Source organism: Peromyscus californicus, unplaced genomic scaffold, assembly GCF_007827085.1.
Source record: "Peromyscus californicus insignis strain IS unplaced genomic scaffold, ASM782708v3 Scaffold_7__1_contigs__length_154581171, whole genome shotgun sequence".
Lineage (NCBI taxonomy): Eukaryota > Metazoa > Chordata > Mammalia > Rodentia > Cricetidae > Peromyscus > Peromyscus californicus.
The window spans coordinates 14,784,006-14,795,211 of NW_026294595.1; the positions used below are offsets into that span (position 1 = coordinate 14,784,006).

Sequence of the window (11,206 nt, forward strand, 5' to 3'; positions counted from 1 at the left end):
CCCTGTGAGGTGCAGATACTTCTGCTGTGCCTCCGTCATCCAGGTGCCTGTGCCTCCAACTGGGGACACAGATGTCTTGGTTTCTTTTTATGTTTTGAGTGTATCTTTATAAAATTAGTTTATTTTTTTATTACACTTATTTTGTGTGTGTGAGTCATGACATCTATGTGAAACCAGTGGACAGCTTTCAGAGTTGGTTCTGTCCTTCTGACATAGGGGCCCCAGGTATTCAATTCAGGTTATCAGGTTTGGTGACAGCACATTTACATGCTAAGCCATCTTGCCAGGCCTCATTCTGTTTTAGGTTGGGTTTGGTTTTTGATTTTTGGTGTTGTGTTTTTGTTTTTGAAACAGATTCTTACTGTGTAATCCAGGGTAGTTTTAAATTCAGTATGTAGACCAGGCTTGCCTTGCACTCATAGAAATCCATCTGTCTCTGCTTTTTGAATACTGGCATTAAAAGCATTTGTAACATAAATTGCTAAATGGTTTTTTAATTAAAAAAACAACAACAAAAAACCCAGAGCCAACCAAAAAAAAAAAAAAAAAAAAAGCTGGGCAGTGGTGGTGCACGCCTTTAATCCCAGCACTCGGAGACAGAGGCATGTGGATCTCTGTGAGTTTGAGGTCAGCCTAGCTAGAGTGAGTTCCAGGAAGGCTCCAAAGCTACGCAGGGAAACTCTGTCCCAAACAAAACAAACAAACAAACCCAGAGCCAGATATTGGAGTAAATGCTGAAAGATCAGAGAGACAAAGGAACAAGCCACTGCCATGCCTCACCTCGACAACTCCACAGATCCTCTGACTGAACGCCTCTGTGTCCTCAGTCGAAAGCTCTCCAGCCAAAAAGGCTCTACTTCCTGTCTCCTCACGCCTTATATACCTTTCTCCACCCAGCCATCACTTCCTTCCTAGTGCTGGGATTAATGGCGTTTGTGCTTCCCAAATACTGGGATTAAAGGCATGTGATTCCCAAGTATTGGAATTAAAGGTGTGTGCCACCACTGCCTGGCTCTGTTTCTCTCCTAGACTGAACAATCTCATGTAGTCCAGGGTGGCTTTGAACTCACTAAGATCCAGACAGATCTCTGCCTCCTGAGTGCTAGGATTAAAGGTGTGTGCCACCACTGCCTGACCTCTGTGTTTAATCTAGTAGCTTGTTCTGTTTTCTGATCTTCAGGCGAATTTTATTAGGGTACACAATATAGCACCACAAGCATTTGCCACTGTGCCTTTTTATTTTTCTTAATTAGCATGCAGTGTAATGAAATTATAATTTTGAAGTATATTTAACTTCTTAAAATTTTTTACACAAGCCGGGTGGTGGCCCGCACACGCCTTTAATCCCAGCACTCAGAAGGCAGAGGCAGGTGGATCTCTGTGAGTTTGAGGCTAGCTTGATCTACAGAGTGAGTTCCAGGAAAGGCGTAAAGCTACACAGAGAAACCCTGTCTCAAAAAAACAAAAAAAAAAAAAAATTTTTTTTATACAAGTTCGAAAATATTTAGTTGTGTCTTAATTACTTTTCTATAATTGCTGTGTAAAGACACCATGACCAGGGCAACTTATAGAAGAAAGAATTTATTTGTGACTCAGCAGTTTCAGAGGGGTCCATGATCATCATGGTGGGCATCATGGCGGCAGGTAGGCAGGCAGGCGTGGTGCTGGAGCGGTAGCTGAGAGCTTCCATCTTGAGATAACAACCACACATCTCTCAGTACAGTGTGGCCCATGGTGCTGCACTACCCGGGCCGATTCTTTACAAACCCCGTCCTGTACCACAGGTGGAGACTGAGGAGCTTCAGGAGCATGAGGTGCAGAGGCTACGGGAACACCTGGCCCTGTTGCTGAGCTCGTTCCTGGAGTCCCCAGCCTCACAGGCAAGCCAGAACCAGGCGGGGCCGGAGCTGCTGCAGCGCTGCCACACTTTGGAGCAGAAGACAGCCACCTTCGAGAACATTGTCTGCGTCCTGAACCGGGAAGTAGAGCGGGTGGCAGTGACTGCAGAGGCTTGTAGCCGGCAGCATCGGCTAGACCAGGACAAGATTGAGGCCCTGAGTAACAAGGTTTGTGCCTAGCGGGCATAGTGAGTCCTGGATCTTTGGGGCCTGGACAGCATAGAATAGAACTCCATGACTTGGGCTTTGGCCTCTTGCTTTCTGATTCTCATGCTCTGGGAGGCTCAGCCGTGGGGTTTGATGGGCTAGCAACTGAAACTTTTCTTGGCCTAGGAGGGTAGGCATCAGTCATGCAATATGCTGGGGACATGTAGGCCCAGAGCCTTCCAAGTGGACCGCACATTTAGGCGGTAGCTCCTGGGCACAGACAAGACTTGAGAGACTTCTAAAGGCTAGCAGTGTGGGAAACGGGAGCTCAGGGTGCACAGAATACGGCAGTCAGGTCCCTGCCGCCGTCCTATCAAAGTGAAGTGGTCTCTGCTCTGCAGGTGCAGCAACTGGAGAGGAGCATTGGCCTCAAGGACCTTGCCATGGCCGACCTGGAGCAGAAGGTCTCAGAGTTGGAAGCATCCACCTATGATGGAGTCTTCATCTGGAAGATCTCAGACTTTGCCAGGAAGCGTCAGGAAGCTGTAGCGGGCCGTACACCTGCTATCTTCTCCCCAGGTGCCATTTGGGGTCTTCCCGTCTGCTTCAGAGGCCTTCTGGAATGGTTCTCTGACTGGGGCAGGGCACATATTCAGCCGGCACCAGGAGTGTCTGCATCTCCTTGAGAAGCAAATTGGCCGGGCGGTGGTGGTGCACGCCTTTAATCCCAGCACTCGGGAGGCAGAGCCAGGTGGATCTCTGTGAGTTCGAGGCCAGCCTGGGCTACAGAGTGAGTTCCAGGACAGACTCCAAAGCTACACAGAGAAACCCTGTCTTGAAAAACAAAACAAAATAAAAAAAAAGAGAGAAGCAAATTGGGCAATGTGCCCTACTCAGTTGGGAGTCTATAGGCATGAGGAGTTAGATGTGGATAAGTATGCCTGTCTGTCCCTTGTCGCCTGCACATGAGCATGGTGGCTTTGGGGTGAGTAATGAAAGGCAGACCTTTCCAAGCAGGGCCATGGCTTCAAGCTTGTCCAACTTCCAACTGGGTTGAGCTTTGGTATTTGCTGCAAGCAGGGAGCCTGTGAGGATGTTCCTCAGTCTGCTTTCTCCTCCTCTCCATCTACAAGGTCTGTAGAGGGGCGCTCTTGAGCTCCTCTGAAGGGTACCGCTGGGAGCTATAGGGGAGGCTTTGTGTTCCTGCCAGGTCCAGTTTGCTTCCCTTGTACTGCCTGCCTGCTCTGCACTTCTCACCGTGCCACTGTTCCTACTTTCTGTACACTTCAGTCCCCTGTTGTGTCCCTCTAGGTGCCCCCAGACCATGTGATGGCCCAGGCCTTTGTCTGTACCCTTGTTAGTGTTGTCTTCCTGCTCAGCAGCTTACTTGATAATGTACTCATCAGCTGTCCGAACTTGACCTGCACACACTTTATTTTTGGGCTCACTTCACAGAACTGCCACTACAGTAGAGGTTCTCGGGTCAAGGCTGAGACCCTGGGAGACCCTCTCCTTCCTGGATTTGCCTTGGCACTGGTGGTCCCTGCCTTGCTATAGAAGACTGAGCACTCCCCTCAGCTCTGTAGCATATCCTCACAGGGGCATCAGCTAAGGCTAGAAGTAGACAAACCTAGAGCCCTTCTTCTCGGATTGAGACTAGGAAAACAAGTGTTTTAGTGAGACGTCAAGGGACACGTGGGCAGCCTGGGGTGCCTGGTACTATTTGTAGACTTGGGTAGTCTGTGGGCAGTGCCTCCCCTTGCAGGTGATTTATTTAGTAGGTGGTAAGCGGTGGAGTGTGCAGGCTCAGGCTACAGGCGTTCTACAGTTAGTGTGGTCAGGGTCCAGCATGAGGGCCCGTACCCTTTGCAGCAGTCTCCTGGGGCTGTAGGCAGGGAAACCTGTCTGTGTGAAAGGTCTGCTTCGGGTGTGGCTGGTCGTCCAGGTTCATGCAGCAGGCAAAGGCTACAAGGAACAGGGAAGGTAGTTTTTAGCGCTGCACTTGGAGCCCTGCTGCAGAGACTTAGCTTAGATCTGCCGGGCATGGGTAGTCCTGTTGCTGGGAGGGTCGCTATAGCAGGCAGCCTTTTGGGGGAACACCAACTGAATGCTGTTGTTCAGCTCTCCCTTAAGAGGACACACTTCTTTTGACTCACAGCAGCACATCATGGCAAGCAGACTGTGGTACAGAGCTTTTCATTTCCCACTGGGAATCAGAAGAAAGAGGGATGAGTGGAGATCCCACTGTCCTCTTCAAGGGCATACCCTCAGTGACTGAAACACCTCCTTTTAGACCCCACCTTAGGAAGGTGCCACCCTCTCAAGACAGTATCAGATGTTTAACAAATGGCAATGGTGTGGGACATTGCAGACCCATACTACAGCATGTGCAATTATAGATTCCTAAAGGTGGTTAAGGATTGGTATATATGATTACTGAGGCTAAGTTCCACAGTAGGCCAACTTTATGTGGAAACTCTAGTTGCTGGTATAAACCCTGAGGTCCAGATACTGAAAAGCTTGATGTCTAACTCCATAGACAGGTCCTACCCCCAGGGCGGGGAGACCAGTCTGGTTTTCCTCTGTTGTTTTTGTTCAGAGTCTCAGTTGATTGGGTCCACCTATACCAAGAGCATCTTTCCCATGTGGTCCACCACTCATCTACCAGTCTCTTAGAAACAGCCCTCACAGATGCTCAGAGATAGTGCTTCCCCAGCCCTCTAGGTATTCCTTGACCCAGTCAACTTGACACTAAAATTAGTCTTCACAACTATTTACATGTTTTGTTTGCACTTAATAGTATATTGTGTGCCTTTTGTTATTTTTTGAGGCAGGGTTTCATACTATAGCCATGGCCAAGGCGACCTCAGATTTATTGTGTAACCCAAGCTGAACTTGAACTCATTGAGAAGCTTGTTACCAGGTCCAGTTTTTGTCTTACACGGCCTTAACCATGTTCTGGCTGTGGTATTACCTGTAGGGCAGTGATTCTCAATCTTTCCAATGCTGTGACCCTTTAATACAATTTCTCATGTTGTGGTGACCCCAAGTGTAAAATTGTTTTCACTGCCACTTCATAACTGTCATTTGGCTAATGCTATGAATAGTGATGGGAATATCTGACGTGCAGGATATCTGATCTACTACCCCAAAGGGGTCGCACCCCACAGATTGAGAACCACTACTGTAGGGCTGAGGGACGTTGCCTACTAATTTGAGTTTCTGCTCCTCAGATGCTTCTGCTGAGGCAGGCTTGGGGTTCCTATGGCCTGGTCTCCCTGTATAGCTCTGCTGAGGACCTCAGCTACTGGTTTTTTGTTTTTCTACCATAGTTTTTAATATTTTAAAATACTTAAAGTTTGAGGTTATTAAAATTATCATTGTTAATTCTAACTTTAAAGGGGGGATGCAGCAAGATAGCTCATTGGATTTGTGAGACTGCTGTCTGGAATCCACATTAAAAGTAGTAGGAGAAGCCGGGTGTTGGTGGCACATGCCTTTAATTTTTTTATGTAGAGGCAGGCAGATTTCTGTGAGTTCAAGGCCAGCCTGGCAGAGATAGTTCCACGACAGCCAGGGCTACACAGAGAAACTGTCCCCAAAAAACAACAAACAAACAACAAATTAAAAAAAAGTGGTAGGAGAAAGCCAGGTGTGGTGACACGCACCTTTTATCCCAACTCTTTTTTTTTTTTTTTTTGTGGGGGAGGGGGAGGTTTTGAGACAGGGTTTCTCTGAAGTTTTGCACCTTTCCTGGAACTCACTCTGTAGCCCAGGCTGGCCTCGAACTCACAGAGATCCTCCTGCCTCTGCCTCCCGAGTTCTGGGATTAAAGGCGTGCACCACCACCTCCCAGCTTATCCCAACTCTTGAGAGGCAGAAGCAGGTGGATCTCTCTTGAGTTTGAGGCCAGCCTGGTCTATATAGTGAGTCCCAGGACTACCTAGAAAGACCCTGTCTCAAAAAACTATAAGAAGGGGCTGGAGAGATGGCTCAGAGGTTAAGAATACTGGCTGTTCTTCCAGAGGTCCTGAGTTCAATTCCCAGCAACCACATGGTGGCTCACAACCATTTGTAACGAGATTTGGTGCCCTCTCCTGGCATGCAGGCGTACATGGAGGCAGAATGTTGTACACATAATAAATAAATAAATCTCTTTTTTTAAAAAAAAAAAAAAAACTGTAAGAAAAATGACTCCACAGAGTTGTCCTTTGGCTTCCACATACATGCCATAGCATGCATGTCCCTCCCTGGAATATTGCATATGAGCACACACATTAATAACTTTTTTGAAGAGAGTAAGGTGGGAGGATTTGGAGTTGGGGGCTATCCTGAGCTGCATGGCAAGTTTGTCTGGAGGTCTGGGGGTTTCTTTTGAGAGGAAAACCTTCCCCTGATATTTCCCAGTAGCTGAATGATTGTTTATGTTTTCATCTCTGAGGGTGGGCTGCGGGTGGACGAGCTGTGTCCTGCCCTGTTCTCACTGGCCCTTTTCCACACTTCCAGCCTTCTACACAAGCAGATACGGCTACAAGATGTGTCTGCGAGTCTACTTGAATGGCGATGGCACTGGGCGGGGAACTCATCTGTCTCTTTTCTTCGTGGTGATGAAAGGCCCCAATGATGCCCTCTTGCGGTGGCCTTTTAATCAGAAGGTATGAGGGCAGCCCCAGGATCCTAGGGGGAATCTGTGAGTGAGGTTGGGTTCTGCTTCCGAGTAGCCAGGTTGTCCAAGACAGTGTACATAACCAGGCATATTGGCTGTGGTGCCCCAGTGATTTCTCACTGCTGGTTGTGACACATATGACTGCTTCTTGACTCACACATGTTTGAAAGTCTCCTGGGGAAGTAAGTGTGCTTCAAGGGAAGGCCACAGCCACAGAGCCCCTCTGTGACTGTCAGAGTTAGGGTGTGACTGTTTAAAACCAGGGTCTTCCTTAATGAAGGAACTGACCCTCCAGAAACCAGGTCGGACTGAGGATGGTCCCTTCATCACTCAGGGCCCAGCTTTCTCCCCAGAAGCCAGTGGAGGAGGCAGAGCAGGTGATGAGGAATAGGAGGCCAGAGACTCTGACCAGTCCAGGGCCAACAGTCAAACCCTGTTCTTGTTGTAAAGTGCTTCCAGATCACAGCAAGAAAACATCTGTTGCAGAACACTAGAAAGAAACAGCACTCAGGAGTACAGTGTGTAGTACTAAGTTTTAGCCTCAGTTTCCAGACACTATGAGCATGCAATACAACCTTGGACATGTGTTGTTCCCAGATGAGGAGCTGAATACACTGTGGCCAGTGTATCTAGGCACACTGCTGTGGGAGAGGTAGGATGGGACTAATGTGGGGTTTTCAGGTGACTCACGGGCACATTGTTCCCTTCCTGGATTGACTTCTCTCAGGTAACATTGATGTTGCTGGACCAGAACAACCGGGAGCATGTAATCGACGCATTCAGGCCTGATGTGACCTCATCCTCCTTCCAGAGGCCTGTCAGTGACATGAATATTGCCAGTGGCTGCCCCCTCTTCTGCCCTGTGTCCAAGATGGAGGCCAAGAATTCCTATGTGCGGGATGATGCTATCTTCATCAAAGCTATTGTGGACCTAACAGGACTCTAGCCACCTGTACTAGGAATAGCAGCTCAGTGAGGAGCTGCCACACTGGGCCAGGGCCCTGCCACACAAGGGTGGGCAGGCTTGGTGCAAGCGCTGGGAAGGGCCTCAGCCTAAAGCCAGTCACCATTACACGGAAAGGCAGGAAGGAGCCTCCAGTTGGTCCTCAACTGGTAGACTGAGTGGGGGGTCCATTCAGCTCAGGGTCCTTGTGGGACCAGCTGGGGTCTTCTCAGCTTTCCAGTAGAAAAGCTCTTGCTGTCTTTTCTGTCTGGGGAAGGGAGAGGCCCTTGGGTGGGGTACTCAGAAAGAGCCTGGAGAGAGAGAGAGTTTCAGAGCTACACCAGCAGCAAGAGTGTGGTGGTTGAACTTACCCACTCTGGCTTGTGGCAAGGAGGTAGGGGCTGCACATGAGAAGGGCATCCACCTGCAGAGCCCAGCCCAGGAGAGAAGTACTCTGAGACATAGGCACACACTGGAAAAGGGCCTGCCTGGGCTGCACAGCCCTGCCAGGTGGCCTGTATTGAGGAGAAGTGATTAAACTGTTCAGATGTCTATGACAAGTGGTGTTCATCTGGCTCCAGGATGCCTGCTGTGTCTAGCCTAGATAGAAATGGCCCTCTGGGGCCTCTGCTTTCCTCTTCACATTGACTGTCTGTTCCTTATACCCTTCAAGCCCAGGGCTCCATGTGAGCACTCCATCATGGGTCTGCCTGTGTAGAAGTGAAGGACTGACCCTTGCCTGGCTCATGTTCAAGGTTGTTTCCTCAGGGTTCTGGCCTGGTTCACTCTTTGGACTGAGGTTGGAATGGAGGCACCATGGTCTAGGCACTGGGCATGTCTATTAGTCAGAAGGCATATCCAATCTCCCTCGGTCCATTTTCAAGTCACCACAGTAGGAAATGGGGAGAGCACCAGGGTGACGCATCCATGCCCATCTCGGTGAGCCTGCTGTGATTGAGGAAACATTGCTGTCTAGACCTGGTCATGTTCCTGCTCTGTCTGAATTTTCACTCTGTATGTGTTGGCTTTTAAAGTATACAGAAACAGCATGGGATGGCATCATGGCGGAGAACTGGCTTCACCTGACTGCCCTGTGGCTTTCTGGTGGAGGACAGACACATCTTGTTTTTTTCTCCTGAGTTTGTGCCTTGAGTTCTTAAGCTGGAACAGGGTCTAGGCCTGCCTGTCACCTGTGGCCCCAGGAGAGCTGGTGTTACATGGTTGTCCCTTAGGTATTTGTACTTGCTCTGCAGAGAACTACATCAAGGGCCTTACAGCCTGTGGGCATCGGCCTCTTCCTGCAGCATTTCATGTGGGCTGTGTGTGACCTGTGTGCCTTGTAGTAACTTACTTATACTTCTCTGAGGACTGGACTTTTACCAGATTTATTGCTCTGGAATTTCTCCATAGGAACTGCCCATTTCTGTCCATTTTTCTACTTACTTTCTTCCTGCTTGGTAAAAGTTTCTGGTCTTTCTAACATTGATCCTTGATTGTGTTTGAACTTTTTTTCTTTCCAGACAAGATTTTTCTGTATAACTACTCTGGCTGTTCTGGAACTCGATTGATAAACCAGACAGGCCTTGAACTCACAGTAATCCACCTGCCCTTGCCTCCCGATATTTGAACCTTTTTGATATAGAAAAATTCAAAGCTGAGATATGATCAGTTAAATAATGTTTTAAAGTTCTAACAGTTTCTATGTTTGGCAGCTCATTTATATATAATGTATACTTTTTTTTCTTTTCTCTAGAAATGTGTCTGTTTTAAAACTAGAATTAGGTAATTCAGGTTGAAGCTTTTGTCTTTTGGTTTTTTTGGAGACTGGGTCTTTCTGAGTGGTCCCGACTATTCTGGAACTCACCGTGTAGACCAGACTAGCCTTGAACTCACAGAGATCTGCCTGCTTCTGCCTTCTAAGTAGGATTAAAGGTTTCTACCACCATGCCCAGCTGGTAATTTTTTTTTCAGGCAGAGTTTCGAGGCTCAGCCAGCCTCTAATTCTCTTAATTAGCTAAGGATAACTTTGAACTTGTGATCTTCCTGCCTCTGCTTCCCAGGTACTGTCATACAAGTGTATGTCACTGTCCTTGACTTATGTGGTACTGGGAATGAACTCCAGGCCTCCTGCAAGCTCTCTACCAATCTCCACTCCAAACTGGTAGATTGTTACGTTGGAGTTACTTTTTTTCCTTAAACGCAAATGGAGGGGCTGAGGGTGTAGTACAGTGGTAGAACACACTTGTCATGCACAGGCCCTGGGTTCCATCCCTAATGTGTGTGCATCTAACACACACAGGAGATGGAACTGTGGAATGGGAAGAATAGAAAGGTATCCCCAGAGGGCTGGGCATGGTGGCATGCACCCTCAGCCCAGCACTCAAGAGGCAGAGGCAGGTTGGATCTCCGAGTTCAAGGCCAGCTTGGTCTACACAGTGAGTTCCTGACTCAAGAAACCAAAACAAAACAAAAAGTGCAGTATGTGTAGGGACAAAGTCAGAGGAGTCACGACAGGCAGAGTCTGAGCCTGTCTGAAGTGGGGGAATGCTGACAGAATCTGGGTGAGGGTGGTCAGCTCTCTACCTGTTGAGTCCCTGGGGGTGGCGAGAAGCTTGCTGCTGACCTCTGTCCTTGCTTGTTGCCTAATGAGGCAGATGTTGACTTATCCCCTTCCTTAACTCCATGAGGAAATTGGGCTACAGGGAAGAAGAGGGGTCTGTCACCCCGCTCTCTGGAGACAGCTCATGAGCAGGTGTGGCTTTGCTGCGCATTGCCTCCCAGTGGGGTGACTGCTGCAGTACACCTCACAAGTCCCCAGAGTTTACAGAACCACTGTCGCTGCCCTGTGACTACACCACTTCCTCCTGTCAGCACATGCACACATTATTCAGGATAGTAATATTAAAAGAAGCATAATGCCTTTTAGCAGGATGGTTTCACAGTCTACCCATGTTACAGTATGTGTTAGAATTTTAGAATTTTTTTGTGTGTGTAGTGTGCATGTGTACACTTAATGTGTGGACACCCATGTGAAGTTCTGAAGTTGGTGTGGGGAGTCTTCAATCACTTTCTACTCTACATTTTGAGACAGGGCTCCAAGAATCCCATCCCTGCTTCCTGAGTGCTGGGAATACAGGCCGAGCACCATGTTTGTCTGGTGTGTACATGGGTGCTGGAGATCAAACTCAGCTCTCCATGCTTGTGCAGCGAGGGCTTTACCCACAGAGCCTTCTCCTCAGCCTCTGCTAGAAAATTGGATATCTGAGCCGAGCAGTGGTGGCACACATCTTTAATCCCAGCACTCAGAAGGCGTAGGCCAGCCTGGTCTACAGTGAGTTCCAGGACAGCCAGGAATGTTGCACAGAGAAACCCTGTCTCAGTCTACAAGGAACTTTTTTTTTTTTTTTTGACAGGATCACTCCTTGTAGCCCTGGCTGTCCTAGAACTCATATGTTGACCAGGTTAGCTTCAAGCTCTGCCTATCTCTGCCTCCTAATCACCACCACACCCAGCTTTTTTTATTTTTAGCATTAAAAATGTTTTAAAAATACA

The 11,206-nt window shown here is 48.3% G+C and overlaps 1 protein-coding gene across 3 annotated transcripts in view; it reads left to right on the forward strand.

The window, feature by feature from the left end:
• The window catches only part of Traf2 (TNF receptor associated factor 2), a 34,066-nt gene extending 22,860 nt beyond the window's left edge, over positions 1-11,206 (forward strand). For all 3 annotated transcript variants that reach the window (XM_052724090.1, XM_052724092.1, XM_052724091.1), the window contains 4 exons: positions 1,785-2,066; positions 2,447-2,624; positions 6,552-6,700; positions 7,439-11,206. In XM_052724090.1, coding sequence (XP_052580050.1) covers positions 1,785-2,066; positions 2,447-2,624; positions 6,552-6,700; positions 7,439-7,657 — 828 coding nt within the window. In that variant the 3' untranslated portion in view covers positions 7,658-11,206. The remainder of the gene's footprint in view (positions 1-1,784; positions 2,067-2,446; positions 2,625-6,551; positions 6,701-7,438) is intronic.